The sequence below is a fragment of the Bicyclus anynana genome, chromosome 20 (genome assembly GCF_947172395.1).
Source record: "Bicyclus anynana chromosome 20, ilBicAnyn1.1, whole genome shotgun sequence".
Taxonomy (NCBI): domain Eukaryota; kingdom Metazoa; phylum Arthropoda; class Insecta; order Lepidoptera; family Nymphalidae; genus Bicyclus; species Bicyclus anynana.
Window position 1 is genome coordinate 12726716 of NC_069102.1, and position 15643 is coordinate 12742358.

General features: G+C 36.0%; 1 protein-coding gene across 2 annotated transcripts; it reads left to right on the forward strand.

Moving 5' to 3' along the window:
* The first annotated feature begins 377 nt into the window (after window positions 1-377).
* LOC112047659 (threonine--tRNA ligase 1, cytoplasmic) lies at window positions 378-14063 on the forward strand. Of its 2 annotated transcripts, none has more exons than XM_052887776.1 (14): window positions 378-498; window positions 1662-1912; window positions 5562-5733; window positions 6266-6343; window positions 7746-8003; window positions 8475-8621; window positions 9306-9415; window positions 9777-9932; window positions 10275-10452; window positions 10648-10770; window positions 11286-11464; window positions 12168-12342; window positions 12607-12721; window positions 13888-14063. In XM_052887776.1, the coding sequence occupies exons 1-14, from the start codon at window positions 448-450 to the stop codon at window positions 14040-14042; spliced, it is 2148 nt and encodes a 715-aa protein (XP_052743736.1). In that variant the 5' UTR covers window positions 378-447; the 3' UTR covers window positions 14043-14063. The 2 variants fall into 2 exon arrangements, with proteins under 2 accessions (XP_052743736.1, XP_023940616.2); XM_024084848.2 differs by having other exon boundaries at window positions 482-622.
* Window positions 14064-15643: the final 1580 nt, after the last annotated feature.

The window sequence follows — 15643 nt, forward strand, 5'->3', positions numbered from 1 at the left end:
TGTACTATTCGGCTGTGATATTCATGTTTTTTTAACATTCATTTTACTGACTGGAATTAATAATCGTACTATGTTGGTTTCTCGTCGTGATCGCATCAGTACTCGCTTTGTTTCGCGATTTTTGCCAGTTTTAGCTCTGCGTTAATAATATTGAGTTTGCTCTAAGTGTGAACCAGAAGGGAAATTTTGCGAGAAAAAAAAAACATACATACAGCCGAACATAGAACCTCCTCCTTTTTGGAAGTTGGGAAAAATTACAGCTTTCTTTGATTTGCCCCGATATTCGCGGTGCTTCCTTTTGAATTCGCTATAGAATTCGCACAAGAATATGGAGCGGTCATAATAAATTTTAAAGCTATCAACACTGTACTGTCAATTCAGAGTTATGACAGAAATGACAGAACGAAAAATTATTAGTCATAGTCTGTGATTCGACAATTCGACAACATGGGTGACACGGCTGCGGAAAAAGTTCAGAATTTAAATATAAACGAAAAGGCAGGATTTTGTGCAATTTATTAATTTTTTACATATAGCTATCACAGTGATGTTGAAATTAATAAAACTACATAGACTTCGCGTGGTCCGCATCAATGTGGACTATGCTGCATACGCCACATGGGTTCGTAGGATTTCCAAAAAATGCGAACTCAACATAAAAATAACTAGATTTTCCAGTCATACATAAAGTTTACTCCAATATCACACCTATAACAGACTATTACAACAGTAAACTTAAATATTATACCTCATTTACGATATTTCGTCATCCTATACTTTCGCTGCAGTTAATAACCTATACAGTAGAGTTGCAATAAATATTTAGCGTGTTTACATTTGAAATTGTACTCTAAATTTATTCAGTGATATGTCTAAAAGTTATAGTTACGATTGTAGTACATTGTAGGGCCTCTGGTCCTAGAAAACATACATCTAACACTTTATATCTAGTACTAAAGTTATTCCAATAATTTCCAATAATAATACTTAAAATGTGTCCATGTTCTATGATCTAGGTCTAGTAGATACCATTAAATCACAAACTTGAAATAGATTTCATATTGTAATCATTGATATGCTATAATGACAGTGTAATATGACTCACAACTTACTAATCTAGACCTTAAAGATATAATTATGTTAAACCTAGACATGGGTTATGTTTTTGTACCTATTTGTATGCTTTACAAATTCTCAGGTCCATACTTTAGCAAAACTTTTAAAGTATTATTTTAGAAATAGCTCAGAATATATAACTCAAAAACACATAATCCTTCTGAACACTACTCAACAGATTTTGATCTCCAAAACTGAATTGATTTTCATGCAATTTTCATATGCAAAGTTACACTTATTTATTTTTAAAGATAACAATGATCTCAAGGGCATTGACTAGTTAACTTAGGTTATAAATATTTAGTAAACTTATAATAGTATGATATCCAGCGTCAGAAATATATATATGATAGAAAATATTTACATTGAAAATAGGTTGCCTATAGTTAACATTACTATCATTTATTTCTTATCACTAATAAATACAGATGAGGTTATATATGTATTTCTAATACTGGATCTTAGGCCAAAAGAACCCAATTAATAATTTGTAAATGTATGATGTACTTTCAACCCGACGATTGTAATTTCTAATTTATTTACAGTCACAGAAGAAAGCCATGAAGGAAAAAAAGAAAAAAGAGGAGACGTCTGGTGGAGGTACAGTCTCTGAACTAAATCCTTGGCCGGAATATATTCAAAAACGATTGGATCTATGGGACAAATACAAGGCTCAGTATGAGGAACAGTTAGCATCCAAACCTGACTTGAGTATTGTGGTCACATTGCCAGATGGGAAGACTGTGGAGGCCCAAGCATGGAAGACCACCCCATATGATGTTGCCAAGGGTATTAGGTATGGTTTGTTGTTTTATTATATATTATTTTTTATTTAAATCTCAGTGAGCATTTATAATCTTAAAGTGTGAATTTACTCCATTTTGTAAACTGCTAGTTTAAATTGGATTCTAAAACTTTGAATTTACTAAAAATTGTTTATATAACTAGATGTCTGCAGCTTTGTCTCATATGAAGTTCAGTTTTTCACAAATCCTGCAGAAGCAATGGTGTGCACAAGGTTTTTAACTAGGGTTTGCACTATACATACAAATAGTACAAAATGAACAAATTCTTCTCTAATACAGGTTCATGATCAAGGTAAGTATTGCATGTATGCTACTGTGAAGTGCACGCCACTGTGCTGAAGCCTTACAGAGACTACTTACATAGAGAGTAATATTCATGAAAATAATCACACTTATTGCAATGGGGCAAAAAGCTAAACTGGCAGACATAGACAATAATGTCCTTGCATAGACTCTAAGCCTAATGGTTGACTACTTTTGTTCTATTAACTATTACTTTTAAAAAATATACAGTTAAAAGTATTTTAAGATTATAAATATTCATAGTTTTTTTTTATTGCACTATTGTTATTAGCACTAGAGTTAAGTTATTTTGTGTTGTTTGCTTTAATCATGTTAAATGGCTAGCTGTAATTTAGCTGTAGCAACTGCATATACTCAGAGGCACAATTATCCACCCACTTTAATATACTCGCGTCATATTAAAGAGGGCGAATAATTGTGTCTCTGAGTATAGTATGTGCCAAACTTATAGTCCACTCTGAAGTTGCAACAGGCTGAAGTGTGTAGATATTTTAACTCTATTGGATGCATTGTACAGTGCATATGTATGAGGACCTTGTTGAGAGTAGACTCGAAGTTTGTTTATAGAGTATATATTCACTGGCATTGCTTCACTTATCACTTCACTTTCACTTCCATTGACCTCTTATAATAAATGGATGCATAATCATGTAGAAAACTTTACTTAAAAACTGGCCAATTTTGCTTTGACAGTTTTTGAATTATTGGTAAAGAAAACTAAAGGCTTTTTAATATAGTCCAAAAATCAATAAAATCCCAAATTCAGAGCAAATTCAACCTTAATGATTGAGTTTAAGGTTGAAGTTGCAAATGCGACTACTTGAATTGAGTGCCAAGAATCTGTGTTTGGCACTCATTGAGTAGGGACGTTTTTTGGTCGCTGATTGTGCATCCACTTTTTAATAGGAGATTGATGGAGGGCACCAAAATACAATATTCATTATCATGCTCACTCCAATTACCTTCTATAGATCTATGATATGATATGATTCTATAGATCTATGTATGTCTAGGTCTATGATAATATATTTATGTAGGTATATGATCATATATTTATCACCCCTCTGTCATAAATATATCATGATCAATGTTTATTCAAACTACATCTATAGAGTCATGTTTCATTGTTTTAAAATTACATTTCTGTGTATTACAATTTAAAATTTATAGTTGTGTGTAGTGTAAGAACACAGGATATTTATTGGTGTTAAATATTTTCAATGTGTGAGTTTGCCTCTCAAAATGACAGACAATTTTGTTGGTGAATTTGAGTGTGATACAAGTCGAATAGAAGGTAATTGGCCGGAGTTATCAAGATCTTTTTAGTAAATATTTTGATTTTTCTATCTTGACTTAACACAATGATTTAGTAAATCTTTTGATGTTTTTATCTTGACTTTACACAATGATTTATTAAATATTTTGATATTTCTATCTTGACTTAACATAATGATTTATTAAATATTTTGATATTTCTATCTTGACTTAACATAATGATTTATTAAATATTTTGATATTTCTATCTTGACTTAACACAATGATTAATAAATCCTTTGATCTTTCTAACTTGATTTTACACTGGTGTATTTACAAGTGTAGCATACTATTGTATAAAAGTTCATAATATTGTATGCAATGTGGGAAAATTTAAACCATTCTTGTATTTTAAAGATATTGACAACTCAGTTTATATTTTTTGATTTTGATTTTAGATTTTTTTTTGCTTGATTGTAAGATGCAACATTTTTTAAAAAATCTGGTAATTATATACTAAAACTAAAAGTATTTTGAGTTTGGACAGTGATTTGGTACATTTTGGTAGCACTGGTATATTTATAAGTGTAGCTTAATTATCAAAAAGTACATATTGTGTGCAACATTAATTGAATTTTAACTATTTGTGTAGGTACTCTAAATTCATTGTCCAATCAATTTGTTATATAACAGCCAAATGCTAAAATACATTTTGCTATGCTTTTTTGTATAATGCATGCAGCTTACAATAGCTCATTATTTAACACAAATTTTGTTTATTGATTGGCAATTTTCAATAAATTTGTCACCTTATTTATTTGCTCTCAAGCGAGTTTTGGAGTGAATAGTAAGTTGATTTTATTTTATTTAACCCTTAACCTAAAATTTAAATAGATAATTGTATGAAACCTGACCAGAAATATAAAAAACCTGGATAAAAATCTGTGAAATTAATGGAAGAAAATAGTTCCTTTATTTCTGCAATATTTGAAGTTTTTTATTTTTCTGTTCATGCTAATACAGTTTTGTAATAAATAGAATTAAAGTATAAATTTAAATGTTATTTAAAATTATATTAAATATTTTACTGGTGAGACTTAGAGAGGTTATAAAAGACACAAGGGACTTGCTCTTTTACTAGATAATGCCTTTATCAATGAATTTAAGAAAATTACAAAAAAAATACAGTTATGATATCTCTAATCTATCTAATTGCTTCTATGAATTCCTAAGAAGGACAAATCACTCGTATTTTCGTCTATACTATTTTATTAATATAAAGAGGTGAAGTTTGTGGTGTTAGATTACCTCTAAGTAATCTCTAGATCTACTAAACTAATTTTCAAAATTCTTTTACTACTAGAAAGCCATGTTATTTGTGAGTATCATAGGGTATATTTTATGCGCTTATTATCACAGGTACGGGAACTTTTCGGGTGAAACCGCGGGGCGTCGGTTAGTGATAAATGTTCTTGCACACACTGGAACAAAGAATACGCATGTATTTTTTATTTTCTAATCACATTCTGACATAACAGAGAAACACATAGGTACATAGAACCTCCTCCTTTTTGGAATTTGGTTAAAGAGACGAATATCTTAGTATTCCATGGATTTATTCATGATGTAATTTCTATCATAAGAAGTCCACACAACCAATAGTAAACGGTTTTTTAACATTTATGACGTCATCGTCCACATTCGCATAGCGTGTTTAGTCGTAATAAGCATTTACATACATCTATGTCAGGAAGGTTGCTACTGCTAGTCTTACGGTATTTTACAAAATATATTTTGGAGGGTGCACAGCTGCTATTTGAGCTCCTCTTTACCATCACACTGCAAGACACCAGGTAGATTTCCCCTAGAACTGGTACAAAGCGATTTGCTTCTTCGTTTCTAATATGCAGGCTAGGGTTTGGCACTCTCTCCTGAAGTCAACTATATCCTAATTCTTACAACCTGGGCATCTTTAAGATGAGAATAAGAATCTTCAAGGCAAGTTCCACCATATGCTACATCAACACTTACCATCAAGTGAGATTTTGGTAAAGGTACATCACCATCTTGACTTGTTCGCAGTCAAGGCTTAGCCGATGCCACGATCATAGCGCGAGTGGACAGCGTCCTGTGGGACTTGGACAGGCCTTTGGAAGGGGACTGCAAGCTGGAGTTGCTGCGATGGGACAACACAGATGCACAGGCTGTGTTCTGGCATTCCTCGGCACATATGCTTGGGGAAGCAATGGAGAGGGTGAGAATCTGTTTTTTTTTTAATTTTTTTTTCTCGGACCAAGGGGCTTTTGAAACCCTCCGAACTTCAATTTTAAGTTTTCGACTTTACCACCATTAAATTAAATTATGACATATCTTGACGTTTCAAAAGTGCTTGTAAATTAAGTCTAATTTAAATAAATGAATTTTGATTTTTCTTTGAATTTTTGAAAGGATATTTGCCATATCTTTAAAATATGACCAAAATTGGGCATATTGGTCATATTCCCCTCCAATTAGTTGGGAAAATTCTGACTGAGTTAGGAGTGGGTACAACTATAGTATAGCAGGCCAGGAATCAAAACATCTCTTACTGCTGAGCTATTCAGGTTTTAAAATTAATCCATTAATTAATATTTATTATACAAAAAATAACTAAAATACCTTCTTGGTTTAGTATTAGCAGGGGAGTATCAATGATACGGGGCCCCCGGACTACAGGGCCCCTTATGTATGAAAGCAAAAATTGATGAAATTGGGCTGTTAATATAAAAAATTTCTTTGTATGCCAGGTGTACGGTGGATGCTTGTGCTACGGGCCGCCGATAGAGGAAGGGTTCTACTATGACATGTACTATCCAGAGAAGGGGGTAAGGAAACTATATACTGTTTTGACGATATATTTGTATTTAATGCTATCGATGCCCGCTACATTTGACCGCCTTTCCAATCCTTTAGCGTTGGAAGGGATTATTTTATAAACTACTATTATGTATACCATTGCATTGTTACCAGCTCAAGGTTTCCGACCAAAAAGTGTTATATATCAAAGTTAGTTAGTGACCTATGATCTACATAGACAGGGTTGGGAAGCTTATTTTAAGTAGCTTGTCTGCTTAAAATAAGCTGCCATCAGTAATTGTGTTAAGTACTTAAATATAGGTGATTAGACATGATAGAGGCTTAGACATTCTGACTTGAAAACTTAAAAACAAAACATTTGAAGGACATTGCGAAACTATAAGGGTTCCTTTTTGACTACGGAACACTAAAAGTATCTCACCCATCAATATAATTTTTATATTATATAAAATATGTCAAATAAGAGTGTTGTCACCAGAATCACATGTCTACTTATTAACGTATTATATGCATGGTGAAGATTGTCTATTGTTATATCTTATTTATTTCTACGGCCCATTATGGTGGAAATTGACAAATTCATGTTACATTCAATAAAATTATATAATATTTTCAAATGATAATTGGGAAGTTCACAGAGGTTAAAAACAACTTGTCATTTCATCTTTCCATTTTTAATATACTACCTTACGTATGTGCCAATGCAATATACTTTATCAGTCATGTCATTTATTTCATTTAAATGGAGTCTGTTCCGCTTAACCATAATTAAAGTTTTAGGAGTAGTTCCTCTCACAGTGGAAACTAGGCTTTCGTAAATATATTAGGGATGATGACAGTTTTTTAAATTGTATATAAATTAAGAGTATACTAATAGTAAAGCAATTTTGTAAAAGGAACAGGGTATCTGAGATCATTACTTTCGGAGCTACAGGGATTTAAAGAGTCAGATTTGCGGCGCTGCCGCGGATCCCTGAAAAACGCCCCATACAAAATGGCTCGAAAAAATGACGTCATAGGCAATGTAATGATCGTTAGATTTGTATGCGCGTTCAAACAAAATTACTAATATCTTTGTTATTTGTGCGTTTATCTTTATAGTTCATATATTAAAAAATGTCACATTTAATGTAAGGAAGCTAAAACTGTATAAATTTTCTTCTAATTACGATAAAAAAAAATTAATAGTTTTTGAAATTTTATAATCTCATTTATTTTGCAAATATCCAGAGAATCTTTGCTTTTTAGGTATAAATTAGTTAACATTGACCCTATTTACCCGAATGTATCATAAAAATCAATATATTCAAACCTAGTCATCATCCCCTTTGCTGGTACTGGCTAATACTAAATGAGCGATAAATGATTAAAAAAAAAATTACTATAAAAAAATTTTTATACATTTCACAGGTATCATCCACAGACTTCCATGTAGTAGAGGGACTAGTCAAGAAAATAGCAAAAGAAAAGCAGAACTTTGAACGTCTAGTACTGACCAAGGAGCAATTGTTAGAAATGTTCGACTATAACCCCTTCAAAGTGAGGATATTGAAGGAGAAGGTGGATACGCCAACCACCACTGTGTATAGATGTGGATCTCTCATCGACCTCTGCAGAGGACCCCATGTCCGGCATACAGGGAAAGTTAAAGCCTTCAAGATCACTAAGGTGAGTTTATTATATTGGGCACAAATGCACATACTTTAAACGAATGTATTTTGCATTCTCAGGAAAACCTATCATTTGATACCCACATGCAAGTGCTTAAAAATAGCTAGACCTGGTGGTAACTGGTCCGCCATCTTTGGGAGTCCGCCATATTGTATTTAAAATGACGTCACTTAGCTGGCCATGACTTAACATTCAAATTAAATGTAAATGGAAATTTTAGCATAATAAATTTGTGCCAACTTCTGTTATTCTGGGGTATTCTTAAAAAAAATCGAGAATGTTTTTTTTTTTAAAACGAGGTTCTGTTCTCGAACCTCGTTTCGTAGTAAAGGTTTTATTTTGCCACTTTGTAAACCCCCTAGTGCCATATATATGATCCATGGTGAAGGTACTTAACAGCATGCAGAGTATCATCCTTTAAGTTCGTCGACCACACTCGAGTGAATCCAACTATTAATTTTGTTCTAGAACTCTTCAACTTACTGGGAGGGCAAAGCAGATGCGGAGAGTCTGCAAAGAGTTTATGGTGTCTCGTTCCCTGACCCCAAGCAGTTGAAGCAGTGGGAGGTCATACAGGAGGAGGCAGCCAAGAGGGACCATAGGAAGATTGGCAGAGTGAGTACATTTTGTCTAAAAAGAAAACTCCACCCTGGGCAAAATAATCATTCAATATCCACAAGTTGATGTTAGGGTCCCAAGGTGCCGGAATGCCGACCCCACACCGGAAAGTGCAGGCAGCCGATGGACTGCTAAACATACCTCTTTTAAGGACTTCCAAAAACCCTTTTTAGCCACTTACAGGGAGCTGATGGATGTTGGCGGCTCAAAACCGTGCTCTTGTTTGTTCTTAAAAGAGGAAGTAGGGAGTCAAGAAGGCGTTCCGGGAACACGCAAAGAGAAAGTTCGCCCTCCCTCGATTCGGCCCAAATTACCGAGAAGTTGAAAGGGCCATAGGAGGTGGTGGGATGTTCTTAAAAGATCTATATTCAGCAATCCATCAGCTGAGTATGATGAAGGTCTATCTCATTAAGTCAAGGTCACTATACCATTGGTGAGTTAGACCAGAGGGAGAAATAACCAATAACTAACCAATAGAGTTAGAAAATTAGACCAATAAGATGTGTCAACGACGTTATCGTGGCAAGAGAGACATATTGTCCACCAATAACAGCAAAATCGAAAGACAGCTATTATTGATTGGTTGACAACATTTCTCTTCACGAGATGTATCGTTGACGCATTGTAGCCATCCAGATTGTCGATGGAATCTGTTCTTCATCAGCTTCTTTCACTCCCCAGGAGCAAGAGTTGTATTTCTTCCACGAGCTGTCGCCCGGATCGTGCTTCTTCCAGCCGCGCGGCGCTCATATCTACAACGAGCTGGTCAACTTCATACGCGGGGAGTACAGGTATGCTCACTATTAGCTCATTCTGACAGACCACTATAGAGCCAGCTGACCTTTAAATTAACTTTTTTATATCTAGCCAACTAATATTATCATCATCAAGAGCGAAAATTTCTTATAAGGAAGCTCTGCAGTTCATAGCCCTCCTCAGTACCATGATCTCGTAATTCGAATCTATTTAGGCTATCCACCAAGCCAACAAAGAAGGGACGCTTGACTTCAAAATGATGGACACGGTCAGGCCACCCCTCTGAGTAGGTACAAATCGTTCGAAATACCATTTAAAGCTCTTTGAGCTCAGTCCGTTTCTACACGAAGTCATGGGCGGGCTACTTTGAAATATTGTGAATACTGTCTGTTGCAGGAGGCGCGGTTTCCAAGAGGTGGTGACGCCAAACATGTACAACGCCAAGCTATGGCAGACGTCGGGCCACTGGGCGCACTACGCGGAGAACATGTTCTCTTTCGACGTGGAGAAGGAGACCTTCGCGCTCAAACCCATGAACTGCCCCGGACACTGGTGAGGGTACTTTGTTAAGCATTTGATTGTGTACAACATGAAACATCGCTCAGAAAACATTATGAAATTACTGATAAATCCCTACACTTGCTGAGTTCCTATTTAATGAATATAATTCAGAAAGTGGACATCAATGGTGAGCCTAGACGGCTTTCTAGTATTTTGTAAAAGTAGGGGTCCCTCAAGGATCTATACTGGCTCCATTTCTTTTTGTCATTTATATTAATGACCTTCCTTTATGTTGATAAGGACGTTTTATTTACAGATGACACATAAGTTTGAAATACAAGAGACATCAATGATGATATAAACAACTCTTTGAATTAAGCTGAACTTTTCCAGCTTGATGTTCGACAACCGCACGCGATCATGGCGCGAGCTGCCACTCCGCATGGCGGACTTTGGTGTACTGCACCGCAACGAGTTGAGCGGCGCGCTCACCGGCTTGACCCGCGTACGTCGCTTCCAGCAGGACGACGCGCACATCTTCTGCGCGCCGCACCAAATCGAGCAGGAGATGGTAAGAGATGTTCCACATGCACTTCGGCATAGATTTCCATTCCCATGGTTATGTGAGGATAAAATATAGCCTATATGCTACTTCCTGATAATGCAGCCTTATATGGCGAAAGATTTGTTTTCAAATTTAGTCTAGTGATCTAGTATAGATTTCTCTAATTTGTGACTGTCATGAAGGGATTACTTTTCATTGCAGGTCGGCTGTTTAGAATTTCTACAGTTTGTGTATGAGACGTTCGGGTTTACATTCCAACTGAAGCTGTCGACGCGACCGGAGAAGTACCTCGGAGACATCGCCAGCTGGGAGCAGGCAGAAAAGGTCTGTTCTTAATGATATAGTGTTGGCATTTAAAGGACCTGCATTTTCAGGCCAGGGAAAGTTGTGAGGTTGACCGGAAGCCCTATCTATAACAAATGTGTATCCCATACATTTTATAGTTTTCGAAGCGTTAGCGTTTATAGAAAGAGAATCCCATGTTACACAGCACATGGGTATATAAATGCCTTGGTATTACAATAAAAGTCAAATGTTGAATTTTAAAACAGTCGCGTCCTAAAATTTTGCTTACAGATTTACTATGTGTGATTGACTGTGACCGCCATATTCGATTTCGGATGACGTCACAATCTAAATCCAAAGATGGCGGAGTTGATTTCTTGTATGCGCAAAACCAATTTTGTAGAATTAAAAGATCTTTCTGGTCAGGAAAGTCAGGGAATCAAGGAATATAAATCTTCCTCTAAACACCCTTTATTCAAGTTTTTTATTGTAGTACATTTATCATTAAAAAACTATGTATATTGTTGTGGGAGTTATTAAACAAATATTTACAGGCTCTAGAAGAATCCCTCAACAAATTCGGCAAGCCGTGGCAGTTGAACCCCGGAGACGGTGCATTCTATGGGCCCAAGATAGACATCACTATACAGGATGCTCTGCGGAGATCCCACCAGTGCGCCACCATACAGCTGGACTTCCAGCTACCCGAGAGATTTAACCTCAACTATGTCAGGTATGTCTTCTTGGTCTAGAAATATTATGTATAAAACTATTAATTGGTTTTAGGGGAAAAAAGAGGAGAAGAGGGAGAAGAAGAAGAAACACTTTATTGCACACAAAAATACAATTATATATAAAAAAAACGTTAACAATGATAATTTAAATTTACCATGCAAAGGCGGTCTTATAATTTTTAAGATTATAAGTATAATTTTAATATTATAAGTAATCTCTACCATTTCAAGAGGAGTTCAAGAGAAGAGTTAAAAGAGTTGAATAAAAGAGAACCAATGGGTGATGGTAAATGGAAAAGTTAGGAAGCAAAGCGAATGTTTGTGAAAACAGGAATAAAGACTGATTTGATTTTTTTTAATAAATTAATTTAAATTTTTTTTACTACGAAATGGAATTTTCGTCAAATTCGTATTTTTAAGGTATGCATAGATTTCTACAAAGTAACTCTCAAAGTAATAAGAAATTAAATATCACGTGTCTTAAACGGTGAAGGAAAAACATCGTGAGGAAACCTGGATACCAGAGAATTATCTTAATTCTCTGCGTGTGTGAAGTCTGCCAATCCGCATTGGGCCAGCGTGGTGGACTACTGGGCTAACCCCTCTCATTCTGAGAGGTGACTCGAGCTTAGCAGTAAGCCGAATATGGGCTGATAATGATGATGATGATGATGAACCTACTTATCTTCTTTTCATTTTCAGTGAAACAGGTGACAAGAAGCGTCCAGTGATCATCCACCGAGCGATCTTAGGCTCCGTGGAGCGCATGATCGCGATCCTGAGCGAGTCGTACGCGGGCAAGTGGCCCTTCTGGCTCAGCCCGCGGCAGGTCTGCGTCGTGCCCGTGGGGCCCGCCTTCGACGACTACGCCGTGCAGGTGAGTCCTCGTCAGCATATGCTCCGTGCGCATGATCGCGATCCATTGAGGGCAAGTGGCCCTTCTGGCTCAGCCCGCGGCAAGTGATTTGGTTGAAATTTGGCTACTAATTTCCGCGGGATTTGTGGAAAAACTGAATTCCACGCGGACGAAGTCGCGGGCGTTATAGAAGTGCTAAATAAATAAATATATAATGTACATAAGTGCATTAATGCTTTTATGTTTTAGAAGACGTTTTTAATATTGCTTGTTGTTTGGCTACAGGTGAAGGACATATTAAATAGCAGCGGCTTCATGTGTGAAGCGGACACCGATGCTGGGGACACACTCAACAAGAAAGTGAGGAACGCTCAGCTCGCACAGTTCAACTACATTCTAGGTTAGTACATATCATTATATACTTCCTTAATTAGTGTAACTGGACTAATTAATAAATAAACAAATAAATAAATATTATGGCATTAAATTTTTGAGAATGCAGCCAACTAATTTAATTTATTAAGAGCAAAAGATTTTAAGACAATTACAGGGTGCTGGGGAGTATTTCCCATAACTTTAAGGTTATGGTCTTTACTGAAAATTAATTAAAAATTTTCAAGGAACATGTATTCTGAAATTATTATTTTCGGGGTAAATAATACTTCTTTTGTAAATTGATCTTAAAATGTGTCCCTTATACGCATCCTTATAATTATGACGTAGCCAAGTTTTATGTATTTTAAAATGTATGGACAGATAAAGGCGAGTGTTACATGGTTAGTCGGAATTATTTGAATTACTTAAAAATATATTAATACTAGCTGATCCGCTCAAGCTTCGCTTTGACTTATTAATTTATTTATTTGCACTTCTTCCCTATACCTACCTTACACTACCCTACTCCTACCCCTACCCCTACCCTACCTCTACTCTACCCCTACCCTACCTCTACTCTACCCTTACCCTGCCCTACCCTACAACTACCCTACCGCTACCATACCCCTACCCTATCCCTATACCATAAACCTACCACTACCCTACCCTACCCCTACAAAATAAAAGTATCCTATGTCCTTCTCCTGGCTCTAAACTACCTCCCTGCCAATTTTCAGCTAAGTCGGTTCAGCCGTTCTTGAGTTATAAGTGGAGTAACTAACACGTCTTTCTTTTATATATATGTCTCTATATATATATATATATATATATATATATATATATATATATATATAGAGACAAATAATTAGCTATAAATTAAAATTGCGACTATAATTTGAGATTTAAACTATCCTATCTCTCAAGTTGGATCAAACTGCACATGGTGTGCGAATTTTATTATAATCGGTTAAGTGGTTTACGAGTCCATCGAGGACAAACATTGTGACGCGAGATTTATATATATTAAGATTAATGCTACGGGGAATACTCCCAAGCACCCTGCCCCTGTAGCCAAGTGGTACGACGATTCTCTTTCTACCGTCGCAAACGCTTCGAATACTAGAAAATAGGGTAGATGACTGGGAAATGTAAACTAAGCCCAAAGTAACATATGCTTGTATTAATTCCCAGTGGTCGGTGACAAGGAGAAGACTTCCCGCACTGTCAACGTAAGAACCAGAGACAACAAGGTGCACGGAGAGATGTCCATCGACGAATTAATACAGCATCTGAAGAAACTGCAGACTGAGAGGACCATCTCGGAGGATAGCGGGCTACTTAAATAAATGTTATTAAATTCATTATTATTTGGGCCGGTTTCTCTGTCTTCTGTAGGTCTAACATACGATCCATGACATATTTGTGTATTTTCAATAAATAATTGTTAATATATATAAATTACTCGTGACATTGTTTGTCTGCGATGGACTCCTAAACTACTTAACCAATTTTTAACCGACGATCGAAAAGGAGGAGGCTGTTTTCATGTATATCCAGCGATATTTCCGTCATATGTGAACCGATTTTGAAAAATCTTATTTTGTTTGGAAGGGAGTACTTCCAAGGTGCTCCCATTTTCTTCATGTAAGGATCTGACGATGGTATCCTGGAGAAATCGAGGGGAACTTTCAAAAATCGTAAAGATGAGCGATTGGTAATTTTTTTATTAGGTATTTTAAAGCACTACACAATTTCATTTCATATTCATTTCATAGTCATTTTTCAAAACATTCATAGAGTCGTGATAGCCCAGTGGATATGACCTCTGCCTCCGATTCCGGATCTGGTACGGGGCATGCACCTCCAACTTTTCAGTTGTGTGCATTTTAAGAAATTAAATATCACGTGTCTCAATCGGTGAAGGAAAACATCGTGAGGAAACCTGCACACCAGAGAATTTCTTAATTCTCTGCGTGTGTGAAGTCTGCCAATCCGCATTGGGCCAGCGTGGTGGACTATTAGCCTAACCCCTCTCATTCTGAGAGGAGACTCGAGCTCAGCAGTGAGCCGTATATGGGTTGATAGCGTAACGTATACACAATTTCATGAAGGTCTGGAGTTGGTCTGATGTTGGAGTCAAAGACGATGGAACTCCTCAAAGATTGATTGCAGTTACCTTTTGTTTGAGCTTCATTGATTTGTTTTTTCATTTGTTCATTCATTGATTAGAACTGGCTCCCAGTAGTGGTCTGGTGATGAAGACGAAGGACAGTTAAGGGAACTCTTCAACGGTTCACAGTAGGTACCTTGTGTTTGGGCTTGATCAATTTCTATTGATGAGATTTTTCCACCTGTATAGGGTAGCGTTAGGGTAGAAGTAAATACCCTAAATTTTCATTCTTTTACCGTTAACCCCTATTTTTAATGCCGATCAGGCAAAACAAAGTTAGCTGGGTCAGCAAGTAAATAAATAAATATCTCGTGAAGACGTTGCGATAGGACGAAAGAGAGAGTTAGAGTTATATTTCCGGATCAGCCGCTATTGGTCGAGTGTCTTTTTCTCATAATTTGGAGATTAATGTCGTGGGTCGCTGTTAATCCTACAGTAACGGTGTTAGGTAATGGTGTATAACTCAGCAGTTTGAGTTTCTAATGTCTCTCTCACTGTCTTTCTCCATCTATAGTATGTGTTAGAGGGAGATAGAGACGTATTCGATTTTTTTTTCTGATTGACGTCCAGTTATTATTATTATTATTGAGTGGCTCAATAATTTTAAGTTTAAAATAGTGTTCTTTTTTAATTTATTTTTTCTCTTACCTTAGAGTTTTTTTCTGCTAGTTGTCTATTTACATATTTCAGAACATGATAAACCTACCAATTATAAATTAATTATCAAAGAAATTTCATAATTTTCAAATAAAATTGTCATTGTTTTGGCGAATTCCT